Genomic DNA, 20,603 nt, shown 5'->3' with positions numbered 1-20,603 from the left:
TCTTTATTTAAAATTTAATCCTAAATGGGAACTAATTTTTGTAAGGATTGCAGTGCACAGGGATGGGAGGTTAAATCTTCCCCAAGCCAGCCATGATCCTGGAAAGAAAGAAAAAACTCTCAATAAGTCAATTATCCTTAAAAGAAAAAAGCACATAAAAAAACCCCAATTTGTGCCAATAGGAGTTTTTCTTCTTAAGGTTAACTGCAACACAGAAGGGGAGAGTAATGATTGGTTAAGCCTGTTTTCCCTGTGTGCTATGGTCCCAATGAAGGTCACCCTAATCTGTGCCTAGGATTAAATGTTTTGAAATCTGACGTGGATGTTAGCTACATCACCAAAATAGCATCTGCTTTGGCCCCCAAACAGAAGACTTGTGAATGGCAAAGCCACTTCTCAAATTTTGTTCTTCATGGGTATCCTCCACCAACTAGTGGATGGTATACTTGTATTACAGTGGTACCTCGGGTTAAGAACTTAATTCCTTCCGGAGGTCTGTTCTTAACCTGAAATTGTTCTTAACCTTAAGGACCACTTTAGCTAATGGGGCCTCCTGCTGCCGCTGCGCTGCTGCTGCATAATTTCTGTTCTCATCCTGAAGCAAAGTTCTTAACCCGAGGTAATATTTCTGGGTTAGCAGAGTCTGTAACCTGAAGCGTATGTAACCTGAAGCGTATGTAACCTGAGGTACCACTGTACACTGGAATGAATATACATGAATTTGGTTTTCAAATATCTTTTGAGACAACTTTGATTTAGCCCCTCAAAGGGATGAAGATGTGAATTCAACTTTCTTATAAGAATATAGTGGTCCAGTTGAAAGTAGGAATGAGATCCTTTTACTTCTTTCATGCCATAGTTTTGGATTCCATTCTTCAGCCAGAGCTCCAAATCTTTAAAATCTGGTCCAGAATAAAATATTTTGCAGTGGCATGGGGGATAAATAAGATTAGCATACTTCTGCAGACATGCAAAAAATAGACATTAACATATGCTGTTTGTCTTCAGTTAACTTTACCAGAGTAGCACAAAAGCCAGGCTTACTTCTCCAAATCCATCTCCACCAGCTGTTGAGAAAGGAAATGCGACAGAAACTCTCCAGGAAAAGATGTAATAGAGACAAGAATGTGGGAAGCCTATAGGAAATGCATATGGGAGTGTCTCCTCCTTTTACCTATCCCTTTCCCCTCTCAGCTGGAACTCCCCTTCTCCAAGATTTCAAGTTTTCAGCCCCTAATATGTGGCTTTCTTTAGACAAATGTGCAAATACCCAACAGGAAACAATGTCAACACATATTCATTTTGTCTGGTTGCAATCAACTCACAGTAATGCCAGTAACTTTTGACACTATTAATTCAGTTAACAGTACAATACATAAAAAACCAGACTACAAAGATATTTATTTCAGCAATAGTAATGTTGACTATTTTATTAGCATCTCAACCCCAGATCAAGTTAATAAAAATGTATCACTTAAACGGGTCATTCACAAGCCACTTTCTGGCTCCCATATTGGGTCTCAAAACCTTTCATTTTAAAACTTATGAGTGGACTGGACTCTGCTGCAGACCTGTGACATTTTTGTTGTTTTAGTCACCAGCTTGATCCTCCAGTTCCTATTCTTAAACAGGCCACCAGTATTGTTTAACTCAGTCAACATATGCAACTAATGGTCCAGCTCTACTTAAAAGGTGCAAATATTACATTTCTTGTGTCTGAATCCTGTCACGGGGAGTATGCTATGGAGTCAGCCACTTTACCTGCCTGCCTTCTGGATTTCTTCTCTTGCATAGAGAAAAGGGCTAATCCTTAGGTAGATGGAAGCTGTCCTACTCTTAATTGGCTGGTCACATGCCCCTCTTTTATAGTCTGTTTGAGCACCTCTCAGCTACCCATTAGACTGTGACAAAAGGGTCTGGATGTGGTCTACCAGTAGTGACTGTTTGCTCTGCAAAACAGTTGGTGGGACACAAGTCTTCATGGAAGTTGCATTTCCTTTCTCCCTAGCTGCTGTCTTCCTGAGAGAATTCACTCCTAGTGAAGTATAGTGGTACCTCGGGTTAAGTACTTAATTCATTCTGGAGGTCCGTGCTTAACCTGAAACTGTTCTTAACCTGAAGCACCACTTTAGCTAATGGGGCCTCCTGCTGCCACTGCGCCGCCAGAGCACGATTTCTGTTCTCATCCTGAAGCAAAGTTCTTAACCTGAAGCACTATTTCTGGGTTAGCAGAGTCTGTAACCTGAAGCGTATGTAACCTGAGGTACCACTGTACAGAGTTTTCCTGGAGTTGCCCACATCCCAGATTGTATACATCCATTCTGAAATGGCTTGAAACCGAATGATGCTTCTAAGACTACCACTTTTGAGGACTCTGGTATTTCAGCTTTGCCAGCCTGTGTAGAAATGCATTTGCACACGTAACCTTTTGTTGTACTCTTTTAATGCTACTCCCAACTGCTCCTTTTCTGTAACAACTCTCTTTTGTTTTGATAAGAAATTGTCTGTTGGCACCCACCTTCTTAACGAAGGAGTCTGCCTATCATTTGGCTACACATACTTTTCTTAAAAGGAATTGCTTGCCCAGACAAACAAGGAGGACCAAACATTCCTACCTCGTGGCTTGTGTTCCTTTCCCTTCATTGTTTGGAACACCCTGAAAGTTCTCTAAACTGTTGAAAAATAGTCCTTGCCACTTGCATAAGCACTGGGCAGGCTGAGAAGCTTTTCTCCCATTAAAGGCACCATGGGGTAAAAGGGTATCAAAGGGCTAGAAACCCTTAACAGATGTCATGTACAAGTACCAGAATGGGATCCTAACAGAACAACTCTGTGTAGTGCTTTGTCACTAGGATAAACTCAGAGACATGTGCTGGTAAGAGGTATGTTAATGGCAGCTGGAGTTGGTGTTAGACATGGCAGAGAGTGTCCTGAGTCACCTCAGACTGGCTTGGTTTACTACCAAATTATGTATTTAAAAATAACTTTATTTTCAGAGGCTCAAAACATAACCTCCACTCTCCACCAGCTTTCCATCCTCCCAAACATCTTCCAGTATACTCTCACTTCCCAAAATACCCCCTTTCCCTTTCATTCAAAGACTTACATGGAATGTGGAAGAGATACATTCTTTCCACTCCCCACCACCCAAGGCATCCTGGAGTCTGAGCTCATCAATGAACTGTGGATCAGCATATCATTGTGCCCTGTAACCCATGGGAGATGGAGTTCTCCCAAGAGCTACTGCTGCAATTGTAGTACATAGCACGCCTGCATGGTTGGGCTCTAGGACACTGGCTGTGGTGAGTAGTTGGTGGGTGGGGAGATATGCAAAAAAACTTCTTACTTCTGCTCTTGGTAGACTGAGTCATCTAAGCTGCTTCCCGTTTCCCCATTTTTAATGCAGGAATATTATTTCACCAGAAGATGATTTCCACTAAGATCTGCTTCCCACATCACAAAAAAATAGATCCACACATTTCCACCAACACGTTGATTGTATCACTGCTGTAAAGCTGGGTGGGAAGACACGTCTTCCAAAAATGTTCCACAAGGACTCCACATCTGCCTTCTCATTTGGGAACTGTAGTACTTATGGCTTTTACTTTTTCCATTCGTCTGACACGAACCAAAACAATTTGTTAGAACATCTTAATTTCTTTGTTAACCCCTTGATGTTGCAAGTTGCTTCCTGAAAGTTATCAGTACCTTGATTGCATTTTAGCTCATCATGCTCAGACATCTTTTGATTGTGCTGGCTAGTTAAACAACATTCATATTTGCATCTGTGAGTGTTTTCATTCAAACAAAGTAATGACCTGAGTGGATGTTTAGTTCTAGATCAGCAATAGTAAGTAAAACCATGGCCTAGGACCATTTTAAAAACCAGCCCTGTCAAATCTAACTCCTCCCACCCTTGCTGCTGCTGCCACATGTCCTCTTCCCATTCTGGAAGATGTCCCAAAAACCAGAAAGAATTTAAAATGTATTCTATGGTTAATTATCTTTATTTGTTGCAGAAGGCATCCAGAAGTATGGATGAATCTTTGGGGGATGAAATTTACAGACTTTTGGTTGGGGGTTGGCTTGCATTTAAGTCAAGGTGGACTAGGGGTTTGCTCTCTTTTATTTGACATGTGTGTGGGGGGAAATACCAATGGGAAGCCCCCAAGAATCCACTTGTGAATGATGCTACATTAAGACATAATTTTGCTCTACCAGAACAACTCTGTTCCAAATTCCAAAGGGAAGGCTTCCAGGCTGCTGAGGCCATCCAAGCTTCCAATGGAAATGGCGATAAAGCCTGTTTGTTTGTTTGTTTGTTTGTGAAGAAAACCCTCAGCCACCTCAACTTTAAGGTTAAGCCCAGCCACTACCCAAGCATTCTTCATTTTGTCTGTCACCTGAAAGCCATTGATACCCAGCCTTTTTTGTGGGGGATTAATGGTCCCATGAATATGGAGCATGGAGATCTCTGGCTCAGCTTGAGTTAAGACCCCTTTCCATGATAGGCTGGTGTTATGGCAACTGTTGCATGGCTTCTTCCTGAACTGTTTAAGTAACATTTTTTAAAAAAACCATATGTGGGAAGAAACCCATTCCGCAAGGCTTTCCCCTTGACAGTGTAGGTATATGAAGGGACCACAGCACAAGCTCCTTCCCTGTGGTCCAGGACTTTTCACATTATCTGAGCAGGGTGGGATGGAATTATGCTGCAGCAGGTTGCAAACCACCAATACAATATGAACCGGGTTGATTTTGGCCACTATTCTTCACACATGGTATGCTAATGTTTACATAGGCTAAAAGTAAATATATTACTAATGATGAGTTAAAATCCAAACTGTTGTAAGTTATAAAGTTTTCATTTTTTAGGAAAATGCAAGAGAGGGGAATGTAGAATTTTTAACCACCTTTTGACATCAGAAGCCACACTAAAAATGATTTCTGTCCAAATACAGAAAAAACCAACAATATTTTATTTATAATCTTATTTTAGTGTTTGAACTACAAATCCTGGTTCTAGAATTGTTTAAAAGATCATGGGTTTTATAGATGCTCACATGAAAATTAATTTCTTGGATTGTTTTTGTTTTTGTTTTCTTCTTCCACAGAATGGTCCCTTCAGGAAATACAGAACAGGTCATTATGTGAAAAATAAAAATAAAAATAAAATATTTTGTTATTTTTGTTGTTGTTGTTCCTTGATTGTTCTTATGAATCTACCACTAACATCCATTTCCCTGTTGAACCATTTCAAAAAGGGCATGAGAAGAAAATGAAATGAAGAAAGACAAAATAGACCGAATCTCACCACTAGAATTCACCATAAAAATTCCCAAAGCGTTAACAGAATTCTTACAAAAATCCCTAGACCAGTTTTTTTTAATCTTTTTTTTTTAGAGAATCAAGTTGTTCTATGAAAAATATGGCAAATGGGCTTGGGAAGGGGGAAGAAGAAAGGGGAGGAAAGAAGTAGGGTAAATAAGTGCAGCAAAAAGAGGTTCTGAGGAATACACATAATTTTGTCTGCTTTCTCTCACAATAGAATTTTTAATAAATAAATTTCTTTTTTTTGTAAAGACACTTTTTTTGAAACAGTAGATTTAGCCCAGTCATTTGTGTCATTTTTTTTTAATAAACTGTCTTGTGTTTTAAATCTGTAAATGTTTTAGATCTGAGTCTCTTGCACATTGTCTTTCGAGTTCATTCGGATCAATAATGGTTCATGCACTGAACTGTGTATTGAATTTATTGTGTTAACTGTTGTTGTGTGGTTGAAAGGAGACTTATAAGAGTTATAGTGATTTAGGTGCTCATGCTCTATTGCTGGCATGGGCAAATGACTTTCTATAGGCGTGTCACCTGTAAGCTCATCATCCACATTAATGATCTCTACAGTTCGTGTTGGAGCATGGTGGTTTTGCCGGTGATGTTGCTTTCTCATTTTGTAGAAAATGACCAACATCACCGCTGCCATAAGAGTGATTGCCACAAAACAACCAATTATGATTTTGGTAGTCTTCATAACCTCATCTATTCCTGGAATCCCATTGCTCAAATCTGTCACAGCGATGGTGAACGTTTTTTCCGTTGACCTTGTGCTCTGTGGTGTGAGAGAGGTTGTCACATTGGTGGTGTCCCATTCAATGACCGGTGTGGGCCAAACCTGCTCTGTTGTCCGCGCCTCATCCTGAGAAGGTTCCACAGTTTCTACTGTGATGGTTGAAAAATAAGTAATACACTCCTGTGCAGTTACATTGAGTGTTGCAGAAGCTGTGGTATTCCCAACAGAGTTACTCACCAAGCATGTATACAAGCCCGTGTCTTGCGCAGTCACCCTCGTAAAATTTAACGTGCCATCGCTGAGCACAGAAATCCGAACCCTATAAGCCCCATGTGTTATAACAGACCCATTTGGAGTAATCCAAGATATGGAGGTCAGGGACGTCGATGCTCGACATTTCAGCTCTGCAGCCATGCCTTCAGTGACGTTGAGGTCTGTTGGTGGCTCCACAATCACAGGAGCGTAGCACGTGAAGTAATTCAGGTCCAGCTCACCAATGTACCTCCCTTTCAAGCTAGGAGGCGTGTTGCAACGGGCACAGCATGCAGTGTTCGAGGGCGCTTTGTCTTTAATCCACCAGCTGAGCCACAGGATGTCACAGTTGCAGTTCCAAGGGTTGTGATGTAGGTGGATCCTTTCTAGACGGAGAGGTGTAAAGAGGTCGTGAGGCAGTAGTGTTAGATTGTTGTGGGCCAGGTTGATCTCCACTAGCGACTGAAGGTTATCAAAGGCATTCCTTTCAATCACTTGAATCTGGGATTGGATCAGCCACAATTTCTGAAGGTGCATTAATCCTTGAAAGGACCCAGGCTTGATAGCAGTTAAGTGATTCCCAGAAAGGTCTAGCTCATCCAGTTTTACAAGTGGCGTGAGGTTAGGGATCTCCCGAAGGTTGCACATAGCAAGGTTCAAATACCTCAAATTGGACAGACCTTCAAAGGCACCTTCTGAGATATATGAAAGCCTTTTCAATTCCCCCAAGTCCAACCTTCGCAGGGAAGGGATTCTATTAAAAGCATAAGAAGGAATACTCTCAATGGGGTTGTTTCGCAACCAAAGCTCCTTCAGTTTTGACAAGTACACAAAAGCCCCATTTGGGATGGTGCTAAGACGATTGTCAAAAAGTTCCAAAGTATTGAGATTAGCCAGACCATTGAAGGCCCCTATTTCAATTGTTCTAATGTGATTTCTGCTCAGCTGCAAGACTTCTAGATGTCTCAGGTGTTTGAAGCTATTCACCTTAATGATTTGGATCTGGTTCTCATGGAGATTCAATAACCGTGTGTTTGTGGAGATGGCGTCAGGGACCTCTCTCAGATTCTTCCTCACACAAATTACTTTGCTAAACTGATTGCTGCAGGAACAGACAGACGGGCAAGTCTGCGCTCTGACCAAACCAGCCACCACAAGAAGTTGAAGAGCCAGTAGCACCACAAGCAAGGGGTCAAATAGGGCCCTGTTAAACCTAGGACCTATCATTATCTGCTGTGGATGTAAGGTCATCTTGTTCAACATTCATAATTTATTTGGTGTTGGTCCTTCAGGAGTTCCAATAGTCTGAAAGAAACAAATAAAGAAGGATCATGTTAGCTCCAATTGTTAATTTGCACTACAATTTCCTCAACTTTATATATTTTTAAAATGGTAATTTTATGAAATACTTGATACACATAATTTCCCATTCACCTGCCTACAAATTTCTGGGGAATGCATCTTAATATACTAATGGAGGATTAAAATTGCTACTTGAGCCTTTGAACTCTCTGTTGAACTATGCAGCCAAGTCACCAAAAGAAAATAACACATAAAATGGCATACAATTCTAACTGAAATATAAGATAGTTTCCGGTGGTGCCAATTCTTCCTCCCTTTTGCAGCACTCTGCACCCCTTCCCACACTGTTCTGAAGGGCCATTCAATCTTCTGGAACAGATTTGCAGGGGCCACAAGGAGGGGAGAGGGAGAATTGGCAAGATTCTGCTGATGGAAGCCTATGCTGTTTCTGGCAGCAAAGGGACATGATTGAATACAATATTGGAAATCATGAAAAAAATCTGCAAATGAATAATAATAATAATAATAATAATTAAAAAAAATGAAAATGCAACACTATCGTTGTTGTGATATATGCTTGTCTTGTTTTTGTTTTTTTTTATCAAGAAGAACTTCCATGAAACCACGCATAGAATGGAACTGGAATGTCATAGCCCATGCTTGTTTTTCAGTTGATACAGAAATTCTAACAATTAAGATGGGGACCAATGTAGTTTGCCTCTAGTTTACCAAGAGCAGTGATTAAAAGGCAAGCATGAGTATAGCATTGACATGCATGTATGGTCTATGTGACACAGTCAAATCTGCAGACTCCTATTGCCTTTACTTCTTGTGCTATTTCCCCTAAAGGACAGTCGCCATGGTGTACAAAACATAGAACTGAGGAATGGTACAAGTAAAGCTTTTACTACTTGAATAGAAATGCTCACCAAATGCTTATTGTTTGCTTCTTTCAGGAAAGCAGATAAAAAGGAGTTTCTGTGAACTGCTGAGCTGAGCATCAGCTCTCTCCCACCATTAAGCAGACTCATCTGATTTCCTGATACACTCTCCACTATCCTCATATTTGGCCATAGCAGCAGAGAAAGTCTCATTAGTAAATGTGTGCTGAACACAGGAATAAAGAATGGCTATTTAAACGACAGAAAAAAATATATCTCCCATAGCTGCAGGGTTAGCAATTTCAGTGTTACCTCCAAAAATGTTTCTTTCGGATCTTAGTGTAAGTGAAAAAAGACCTTTCGACTCTGCAAATGATCATTACTATTCAAAGTCTCTCAGTGCTGATTCATTTGTGGTAGCTTCTAAAAAACCCAGCCCTGGCTTCATTTTCAATCTGCTACTCACTGCAAGGTCCCTGTGCTGTAGAGATTAATGAAATTTCCTATAAATCAGCCAAAAGTGAAGTCTTATAAATTACAGCAAGCGCCAAGCACATTTATAACCCAAAGCACACAGATGCATAATACATGCATTTAGTTGAACAAAAATACTATCAGCCAAAGGTTTTCCATTTTAAGCTTCAAATTGTTTCATTTTGTAGTAAGGAGGTGGAGGTGGAAATGGTATACTTTGAAAAACAGGGTGAAAATATATTATTATTCACATAGTAGTCTATTTAGTAAAAGGTGATTTTTATAATCAGATAATATATATTTATGAATTTACTTATGCATGTTTGACACTAGCTTCTTGCAGTAACAGAAAACTATTAAAGCTTTTATGCAGCACTGTGAAGACTGTATTCCATACATTTCCTCAGAGACGAGAGGTTAAAAGCACCGGGTTAGAATGAAAAAACGGAAAGCAGCCCCAAAGAGCAAGAGAAAAGAGCAGAAAGAAGGAACCTCAGCAGGTGCTAGGACACTGTTTATTGAAATGAATCTGGTGTGTTTTGCCATTTCTGACACTGCAGTCCTACACATGTTTACAATGAGCTGGTTTGCAGAGCCAAACTATGGCTTTGTACAAATGCAGGAGTGTGCAGGCTCCCAGAGAGGAGAGAATGGCCACTTTTCTCCTCCTCTGCCTCTTCTGCTGCCAGTTAAGTTTTAATTTGGTTCAGTGTGTTGCCCAAACCCAGGCTTATGGTTTATATTGCTTCAGCAAACCAAGGTTTGCCCCTGGGTTTACCACTCATGGTTTGTTCTGAGCAAGACAAACCTTAATCCACAACAGTACAGCAGCAGCAGTTGCTATCTCCTCTACAGGAAACCTCAAGTTTGTGTGGTCACACCAAGCCATTGTTTGGCTTAGTGTCACATGGGAATCAGCTCTCAGTGTCCCATAGAGCTTACTCTCAGGCAGAGGTGGATTTAGGGGAGCACAACCAAACCAGATGCAGAACCTCAGGGGTGACACAGGGCATTCCACAACTATGAGGTAGAATGGAAGGCGAGAGGTGGGAGGGGAGGGTTACCACTGCATAGGGGGCCGCTGAAATTTGAGTCCCCCAGATTCGACACTGTCCCAGGAGTATTGTAAATGTGTTCTGGTATGTGTGTTCAGGAACACTCTCTTAGTGTCTGCTGATGTACCCCTGTTTATTATTTCGTTTTAAAGCACAGGTTTAATCATCAATAAACTTAGTTCAATTTGTTTTCAACCAACTGTATTTTTTATACGGGGGAACAGGGGGCGGGCAGGTGGAGGGACTACTCCCTGATCCTGAATGAGGCAACTGTGCCCCTGAAGTACGTACCCTGGGAGTCATTTTGGACTGTCCATGGAGGTGCAGGTCAATTCTGTGTCCAGAGCAGCTGTCTACCAGCTCCATCTGGAATACAGGCTGAGTCCCTACCTGCCTGCAGACTGTCTCACCAGAGTGGTGCACGCTCTAGTTGTCTCCTGCTTGGACTACTGCAACGCGCTCTACGTGGGGCTACCTTTGAAGGTGACCCAGAAACTACAACTAATCCAGAATGTGGCAGCTAGACTGGTGACTTGGAGCAACCGCCAAGACCACATAACACTAGTTTTGAAAGACCTACATTGGCTCCTAGTACATTTCTAAGCACAATTCAAAGTGTTGGTGCTGACCTTTAAAGCCCTAAATGGTCTCAGTCCTGTATACCTGAAGGAGCATCTCCACCTCCATTGTTCCACTCAGACACTGAGGTCCAGCACTGAGGGCCTTCACTGCAAGAAGTGAAGTTACAGGGAACCAGGCAGAGGGCCTTTTGGGTAGTGGCGCCCGCCCTGTGGAACATCCTCCCATCAGATGTCAAAAAAATAAACAACTATATGACATTTAGAAGACATCTGAAGACAGCTGAAGGCAGCCCTGTTTAGGAAAGTTTTTAATGATTGATGTTTTATTGTATTTTTAACCTTCTGTTGGAAGCCGCCCAGAGTGGCTGGGGAGGCCCATCCAGATGGGCAGGGTATAAATAAATTATTATTATTATTATTATTATTATTATTATTATTATTATTATTATTATTATTATTATTATTATTATTATTATTACAGGGTTATGTGAGAGCTGTTTCTGACCATGACACCAATCTAATGTCTGGTTCACCTGTATATGCATGACACTTGATAGGTCATCATTCAACAGTAAATCCCTCAATCATTTCTGCTAAATATTTGAACCGTTTCTGTTGAAAACTACTATTTGAAAAATGGTATTAGGCGATCTGGAAAATGATTTGTGGTTTTTGATCTGTTGCAAGCAAGCCACCAAATGATGAACATGCATATGCAAATTATTAATAAAGGTACCTGCTGTACCCACCAGATATATGTCAATTTTCTGTCAACTTTTATACCATGCCTCAGGGAAGAGACTGCAGCACTTTGTATGAAAAAGTTCTCAGGTTCAAACACCAGTGTCTTCAGGCAGGACTGAGAAAGACTCTAATCTGCAAACTTGTATGCCAATGCCCCTAGACAATATTGAGGAAGAGGGACCAGTGGTCTGACCTGTAATATAGCAACTTCCTCATATAAAAAAGGAACATCCTTACCAGGGTCCAATCCCATCCTAGCGTCAACTGCTAATAATTAAGAATGAATATTTCATATGATCTTTCTAAAACCCAAGCAGCTCATTCCAATTTCTCAGCTGCAGTCATGTCTACAGAGGACGGATGGTGAAACTGTTCATTTTGCTTCTCTTGGTATCCCACATTTTCAGTCTTAAGTTCCTCAGACGTCATCAAAATTCTTTTTGTGTCTGTGTGCAATTTTCTCCTATTATACACTTTTTTAATACATTTTCCCCAATATACACATTCATAGTATTAATGCATTTCCACCAATATATGATTTTGTATGCAATATTTACCCCAGTATATGCATTTTTGTGCTTTGGCTGGAGAGCTGCATTCCAAATTCAGAGAAGTATGAATTTTGAAGGATGGCTGTGTTTCAGTCCTCATAATATTTCAGAAAGTGCAAATTAGGTAGATTGGCCTTTAAATGTGTTTTGAATTAAACTTTCCTTCCATCCCTACCACAAAGTAGTGGCCAAGCTCCAAATCAGAGTGCCTCTCTGAGCAAAATTGAGATAAGTGAACTATTTCTTAATTTGCAACACTTGAAGTGAGATAAAGGTTGTGCTTGCTAAACCCCAGAAACTGTCTGGATGGCCATACTTATCTAGTCCAACCCCCTGTAATGCAGAAATCCCAGCTAAAGCATCCATGACACATGACCATCTGCTTAAAAACCTCCAAGAAAGGAGAGTCCAGAACCTCCTGAGGTAGACCGGAACACTGAAAATTATCAAGCGTCTCTGTGCAAAGTGCTTTTGTTTGATGTGTTCTTTGCTTTGACATCACCATTAACATGTACATACTCAACACCATGGCTGCAGTAGCATCCCTTGCAAGGTTGCTGAAATAATAATTGTAGTTAATAGATAATTGTAGATAATTGTTCTGGGCTGATAGTCATGGTTGCTGGGGCACACATACATGGTGTGTTGTTGTGTCCCTGGGAAAAGAAGGGAGTGTTGTTGTTTTTGGCATGGAGGTAGAGATTTAACACTTCCCTCTTCTTTCATGATCTTGATGAAAATCCCCTGCCCCCCCCCCCCCGGTGCTGCAGTTAGGTTTAAGGGGGAAACTTCCCATTATTGTCAACCAGAGTTTTTCGAGTTTTCTGTGTCTGCATATAAATTGCAAGAGGGGAAATAAAGGTCCAGCCTCCCCTGCAATTTAATAAAAGTTGAGCTCCATGCCTGAAATTAACTACAGAAAAACTAATAATGTGATTGCAAGTGACACAATTAGCATCATGTATAGTTAGGTGCTGGGAAGAGTAGGAGATCTATGGTTGTATAAAGTGCAATCCTTGAGTGGATTTTGGCACAGGATGACACATTAAGGCTACATTTGTAAACACCCCACTTTTAACAGAAATGGACCTATTTCCAAGTAAACACACACACACAGACACACACACACACATTTGTGCTGCACAACTTTTATGTTGAAAGACTAGCAGAGAAGCAACTAAAAAGAATGTTGCTCATTTGTCTTTTTGTTTTGTCTTGCCTACTCTTTTTCCCTAAAGGACTATGCTTGAATAATGAATCACATTAGCTAGTGATAAAACAGATAAAGGAAACATGGGACCAAAGTCCTCTCTCAATTATTCTATATTGTTTCCATAAAAACAATAATGTAACCAAACCCAGCTTGCTACAGTTCATATCAGAGCTGAGAACTAGCAATCTTGATATGATACATCTTATCATTTGGATGGGGCTGTTATTCAGTAATGTACTTTACATGTAAAAGGTCTCAGGTTCAACTTTTGACATGTAAAGTACATTACTGTACTGAACAGCCCCATCCAAATGATAAGATGCATCATATCAAGACTGGATACAAGATTGTGGGGGGAATTATGGAAGATGCAGAGGATACTTGTTTTCCTAGTGAATTGGGGATCTTTAAATGAATAGGTTCCACAATATGAGTAGTGCTTGGCTGCCAGGCAATGATGGAATTCAACATAGCAGTAAGGAGATTGTTATGCTTCCACTGACCTATATTCGTGCCTGATGCAGTAACCCAGTGTTTCCCAACCTTTTTTGGGCAAAGGCACACTTGTTTCATGAAAAAAATCTCAAGGCACACCACAGCCCCGTGACGTCAGCGCGCAGCGTCACGCCGGGAGGGACGCACAAAAGTGTAAGTTTCAATTCCCCCCCCCTGCCTTCCTTCTGTGCCAACCGCCAAAAAGCCAAGAATCGCGGGGCCGCCGGCGGAGGGGGGGAGGGCGAGCGGAGGCAGCGGCGAGCCCCGTTCCTCCCCATCCGCCCCATTCCGTGCAAGGAGCGCGAACAGGTGTGAGAAGGGGTTCAAACCTGCCGGCCGGAATCCTCTCAGCCCGGCCTCCCTCACAGGGTTGTTGTGGGGGGTAAATGGCGGGAGCCCCGCCCGCCCCCCCCACCGGAGCTCCTGGGAGGGAGAAAAAGGAATGCGAAAGCGCTAATAATAAAAGCCAATTTATATATGTGGAGAGAGGGAGGGAACCCTGAGGCCGTGTCAGGCCCACAAAGGCAGGAAGGGGCCCCTCAGCAGCGCAGGAGGCGCCTGTCCCGCAAGAGGCCGGCAAAGGTCACCTCTGATGCCCTTGCGCCTCCCTCCCTCCCTCCATTGCGCGCACAGCGGGGGGGGCGCCGCTCACCATCCTCCGTGGCTGCGCGTGGCGGCTGCAGGTCGGCGGGCCCCTCTGGCACGCGTGGACGGCGGCGCCCCTGGCGCAACTCAGGCGCTGGAGGGAGCGGAGCGAGCGGTACATGGCGGAGGCTGAGGAGCGAGGCGCCGCGGGCGGGCGAGGGGGAGGAGGACGGAGTGGGCGGAGTCGCAGCCAATGGGGTGGAAGAAATCCACGTTTCCTTTTTGAAAGAGAAACTTTTAAACGAGCGCGTGGTTGAAGAAGGCGCTTGCCCAGCTCCCCTCTGTGCCTCGGAGGGCGGGTTTGAGCACGCGCAATGCGCCGCCCTCCCGCCCTGCGCCGCCGCTGTCTCGCGCTCCTCCCTTTTGCGCGCGCTGCCCCGCCGCTGCCCCATTGGCCGTGTCCTGTCAGCTGATCCTGTGTTATTTCCTGTGTGTGTGTGAGGGGAGAATGGAGAGAGAAACCTCGGCACCACCACCGCGGAGCCGCCCCCGGCTCGACGCGGATCCTCGCCGCCGCCGCCCCGCCTCTCGCCGCCCGACTCGCCCGCCTCCCTCCCACGGCACACCAAGTAACGTCTCGCGGCACACTAGTGTGCCGCGGAACACCGGTTGGGAAACACTGCAGTAACCTCCCTTCCTCTCTTCCCACACAGAGTGGATTTCCCAGAGTGGATTTGTGGGAGTCAAGGGGGAGGAAGAGGAGAGGTAATCCCCATCACACTTGCAGAAGTCATTATGAGGGCTTCTGCTTGTGGAATGGGTTAGTTGCATCTGGCCCCAGGAGTTTCAAGTAGTTAGCACGTGGTAAACTAAATTCTGGTGTGACATTCACTTTTGTAACTACCAAAGATGCTTATTTATCTAAAACTATAGTAAGCGAGGAATGCAGAATGCTGAGGACCTTCACTGAAGAAGCCATAGCACTGTTTATTCCAGTTATAAGAATATCTATAACAGAAGATATAACAACACTTTCAAGATGGTGAACATAAAATGGGGAAATGTATATGTGTTTAGGTTGTGCTAAGACAGGGATCAGCAAACTTTTTCAGCAGGGGGCTGGTCCACTGTCCCTCAGACCTTGTTGGGGGCTGGACTATATTTTTTTGGGGGGATGAACAAATTACTATGCCCCACAAATAACTCAGAGATGTGTTTTAAATAAAAGCACACATTCTACTCATGTAAAAACATGCTGATTCCCAGACCGTCCATGGGCTAGATTTAGAAGGCGATTGGGTCGGATCTGGCCCCCAGGCCTTAGTTTGCCTACCCATGTGCTAAGGTCTACTAACTTATACACTTCCCTAAAGGGAACTGAGAATGCAAGTATAATCGTCAGACAGAGTTGTGCCAAAGGAGTTTAGGTTTTAACACTGTTTTTATGATCTGCATTTTATTCTATTTCTGTACACCACTTGTGTATTCTCTGAATGTAGAGTCGTTTATAAATTCTAAACTAAACTAAACCAAACTAAAATAAATATTTTCCCCTCCCAGCATTTTGGAGTTTGAGTGTACACGGAACACCTTTAACAGAACATGTTCAATGGAAAAGTTATTTGCTAATTGAATACTGTTTAGAGCTTATCCACACTTCTTGTCTTGCTGCTTCCCTCGGAGGAAATCTGCCAGAGTAGATAGCAATCAGGTTTTCCATGGACTGCCATTTATTCCGATTTAAAGTGGGTTTTCCCAACTCATAACAATCTAGCCAAGTTACTTTAAATCAAGAGTTTCTAACTTGAAATTTCTACTGACCACTTTAAGATACAAATCAGTGGTTTAATGACACAAGGTTTTCTAATGGATTGTTAATCCTTGAGCTATCTAAGCCTCACTTCAGTAACTCCTGAAGGGAAATTGATCTTCTGAAGGCTTTCTGCTGTTTTTGAGTTTCCTTATTCTCAAGGACTACATCATAAGGAACAAACAAGAGGGAAATAAGGAAGACCAGACAGCTAATCAAAGAAAAATCCAAAGTAACCCAGGAAACAGAAACTTTGTAAATATTCAGACCACCGAGTTTATAAACCACGTGTGCTCACTGAAGAGAATATATCAAAATCGCATCAGTGTATTCTGAATGCAGTGGTTTCATGCCAAGGAATATTTCACCTGGTAATGATTAAATAGCAACACCTCTGTAATTAAAGGGAGCATCAGATACAGATTTGCTTTGTAAACAATTATTGACATATTACTAACATACCTGCAGGTTCGTTTGAATCTGAGAAAAATAAAAATAGCCTAAAAAATAGCATAAGCAAATAGGTATGCTATCTCATCTACCTCTCTATCCAATGACTGTATTCTGAAAAAAGTAAATGATGACAGTGTATGTATCCTTCTATCTATTATCTACCATATCTCACTGAATCAGCCCTCAAAAGTACTATCAAGGTACCTCACACGAGCATTAAATTAAGTACATATCAACAAGAAGCAATGTCTAATTCTGAATTTGTTTTTTTGTTTTTTTACTCATTAAACCAATATTCAGAAAGGTTTGAACACATATGCATGAGGTAGCACATAAACACAGCCATCCCACTCCACAAATGTTGCTGGAGAGCACTATTCTGTCTCCATTTGTGAGTCCCATCATGAACACCTTGGCTCAAGATGTTGTTGTTTTTCTGAAAGGTTGGTTGGCAAGGATCTAGCAAACCAGGACAATGTGAACTGGAAAGTTTCCTGCCAAACCCTCTATTAAAATGGACAGTAGCGTGGAACTTCCTAAAATCATTTGTACTCAATCTTACTCCAGTTCCTAATTTAATCAAAGCCTTTTGACTGGCAATGGAGAATGCTGCTATTTTGGATGCCCTTTACAAGAAGTTCTTTAAAGTCCACCTAAAGCATAGAACCAGTCTTCTGTTACGCAAGAACAGAAGACTTTAGTCATCCAGGGCTATAACTCGTTTTTGATCTATGAACTCAACTAGTTTCTCAGTGTAATCTCTCTGGTAAAGCCCTGGCATGGTTGAGGAAATCACCAATGGAATTGGATTTACCAAAATACACACAGCACAAAGGATCTTGCTCCTCTCACCTATGTTCTGACAAAGCATAAGGAAATAAAGTTAAAGCTCTCCAGCATTTCAGTTCACACTGCAGCACCCCCTCCCTTCCCTTTCTCAGCATCCAAGGAATCACCATGTAGCATCTGTGAGTGGCAACCATGAAACCCCTCCCACTTCTGCCTTCAAAGTCAATTAGTAAATGGCCATTTTGTTTCCTTTCACAGTAGAACTTCATTTCTGTAATAGCTGTAATTTTTGTCACTGCCGCTTCCCTTAGTACCTTATGAGGGCACTCTGTTATTTTGATTAAATGGTCCAAAGTAATTCACATAGTGTTCCTTTGTACTTGGAAAGAGTGCTCCTTTGAGGGCCAGCAATTCTAGACTGACAATGGCCTATCTTCTGGCAGAACAGACCTAGGGTCGCAGCGGGAAACAGTTTTAGCACATTTGAACCAAATCCATCCAAGTCATTAATGCTCCAGGAGTTAGTTCCCTTCCTTTTGTACTTTTGCTTCTAGGCTGGTAAGAAAGCATCCTGCAGGGGACTGATTTGGCCTAGGTTCTCAAATAGCAAAGGTTTTCAGAAATGACTGGGTATTTTTGTTCACTTATGCCTTTCCTTTTCTACATGTAGCTCAAAACAGCAGCATATATGGTTCCCCCTTTTTATTTTCACAAATTCTTATAAGGCAGGATAGTCAGATATAGTGACTGGCCCAGTGGGCTTCATTGCTGAATGGATGCTTGAGTTTTGGAATCTTCAGCCCTAATATGACATTCTACTCAACACAATACGCTGAGTCTCTGTTACTTGACAAAGGATTGAGGATAATTTAAGGAGCAACAACATAAGACAGATGTGGCAGGGGATTCAGCATATTACCAACTACAAACCTAACCTTGGCGCTGTCGACGGTGACCCTTTGCTGGCGGAGGAGCTTAACCTCTTCTTTGCTCGCTTCGAAAAGGAGCCACCTGAGACGCCGGTATTACAGCCACCAGCCCATAGGGGCCCCTCATTCACTGTAGAGGAGCACGAGGTGAGACAAGTATTGAGGATGGTGAATCCGAGGAAGGCGGCTGGACCTGACGGCATCACTGGAAAGGTGTTGAAGGGCTGTGCGGATCAGCTGGCGAGGGTCTTTACTAAGATCTTCAACAAGTCCTTACACCAGTCTATTGTCCCACCCTGCCTGAAGTCGTCAACTATTGTCCCTCTGCCTAAAAAATCCACAATCAGTAGTTTGAATGACTACAGACCAGTTGCACTGACTCCAATCATCATGAAGTGTTTTGAGAAACTGGTGCGCCGTCATATTATTTCCTGTCTTCCATCAACTTTTGACAACTACCAGTTTGCATACAGGGCAAATAGATCCACAGAAGACGCTATCACCACCACTCTCCATGCTGCTCTGTCCCATCTGGAGCAGCCGGGGAATTATGTGAGGCTGCTGTTTGTGGATTTTAGCTCTGCTTTTAACACTATCCTCCCCCATAGACTGGTGTCCAAGCTAGAGACGATTGGACTCCCCAACTCCACCTGTCTCTGGGTTTTGGATTTTTTGTCAGAACGTTCTCAGAGGGTTAGAGTAGGGTCACATGTGTCCACAGCCCTTAGCCTTAACACCGGCTCACCACAGGGTTGTGTGTTGAGTCCCCTGCTCTATGCTCTCTATACGTATGACTGTACAGCCATCTACTCCAGCAACAAAATCATCAAGTTTGCTGATGATACTACGGTGGTGGGGCTCATTTCAGGAGGGGATGAGTCCGCCTATCGGGACGAGGTGGAGCGGCTTTGTGTTTGGTGTGGAGAGAACAATCTGGCTCTTAATACGGCTAAGACCAAGGAATTGGTGGTGGATTACAGGGAAAAAAAGGCGGACATTCAGCCCTTGCATATCAACGGGGAACGGGTGGAGAGGGTGGCGGAATTCAGGTTTTTGGGAGTGACTATGGATCAGGGCATGACTTGGAGCGCAAATACCACTGCTCTGGTGAAGAAGGCCCAGCAGAGAATTTATTTCCTCAGACTTTTAAAAAAGAACAATCTGAGTGAGAGACTGCTGGTGTCCTTCTACCGAGGCTCCATAGAGAGCATACTTACATACTGTATTTGTGCTTGGTTCTCCAGTTGTACAGCTAGGGAGAGGAAGGTGCTCCAGAAGGTCATAACCACAGCCCAAAGGATTATTGGTCACCCTCTCCCACCTTTGGAAGAACTGTACGGTTCCCGTTGCCTTAGGAAAGCAAACAACATCCTGCAGGATCCATCTCACCCGGGATACAGTCTGTTTGCACTACTGCCTTCTGGCAGGAGGTATAGAAACATCAAGTCAAGGACAAATAGACTGAAAAACAGTTTCTATCCAAGAGCTGTGGCCTTTTTGAATGCTGTAACTCGATAGTGAGACCTGGGAGTTTGATGGGTGTGGGTGTGGGTGTGGTTGGAAGGTGGTTTGTTTGGTTGTTGTTGTGTTTTGCTTTTGTTGTTTTTAAGGGATGGCATCCAATTTCGTTGCACTTGTGCAATGTTGCACTAGTGTAATGACAATAAAGAATCTATCTATCTATCTATCTATCTATCTATCTATCTAAATAGCTTGTTCATCTAGGAGTGCAGTTTAAAATGACCCCTTTGTGTTGGCTCTTCATGTGCAGCCAGTCTTGAATATTTAAGGAGTTGTGAAAGTTATCTGAATTTGATTTCAAACTAAGATACTTAAGTAACAGAGGTGGGTCAAAAGGGTTGTTTTAAGAGTATGCTGTTGAGAAATCAATGCTGAGCTAAAAAATATATGTACAACATAACTTCAGTGAAGCCTCCAAAGCTTTGAACTCAGGAGTCTAAAGTTCATTTTCTGCACTCAGATGATGAGAAACCTTCATAGCAGGAGAGGGAAACGTTTCAGGCAGAGGGCAGCAATACCCCTCTGGCAAGTCGTCTGGGGCCACATCCCAAAACTGGGCAGGGCTACATACACACACACAAACACACCATCCCAAAGAGAAATTGTCCATGGACATGTAAAAAGTCCTATCACTGCCAAGTAACTCCATCAGTGTCCATGCACTTGCACTATTTATTTTTATCATCATCTTCATTTTCACATCTGACGTTCACTGCGAGGTTCCAAGGCTGCTTACAGTGCTATAAAATACAATATTAAAGCCAGCTAAAACAATTTACAGAAGAATAGGGCTGGTCCTAAATATATATCTGGTGTCAAAGGTCAGAACAAATAGGTACTTTGTCGGCATTTTCTGAACAAACGGATCATCCACACATGTTCTACATTTACTCAAAAATCA

At 42.6% G+C, this 20,603-nt stretch overlaps 1 protein-coding gene across 6 annotated transcripts in view; it reads right to left on the bottom strand.

The window, feature by feature from the left end:
• Positions 1-1,399: 1,399 nt before the first annotated feature.
• LRRC4C (leucine rich repeat containing 4C) overlaps positions 1,400-20,603 on the bottom strand; it is a 614,900-nt gene continuing 595,696 nt past the window's right edge. For all 6 annotated transcript variants that reach the window (XM_083464159.1, XM_083464156.1, XM_083464158.1 and 3 more), the window contains one exon: positions 1,400-7,624. In XM_083464159.1, the coding sequence (XP_083320285.1) occupies positions 5,672-7,582 (1,911 nt within the window). In that variant the 5' untranslated portion in view covers positions 7,583-7,624 and the 3' untranslated portion in view covers positions 1,400-5,671. The remainder of the gene's footprint in view (positions 7,625-20,603) is intronic.

This window comes from Podarcis liolepis (assembly GCF_965112155.1).
Source record: "Podarcis liolepis genome assembly, chromosome: 1".
In the NCBI taxonomy this organism is placed as follows: domain Eukaryota; kingdom Metazoa; phylum Chordata; class Lepidosauria; order Squamata; family Lacertidae; genus Podarcis; species Podarcis liolepis.
This window is presented reverse-complemented; position numbering and strand designations above follow the sequence as displayed.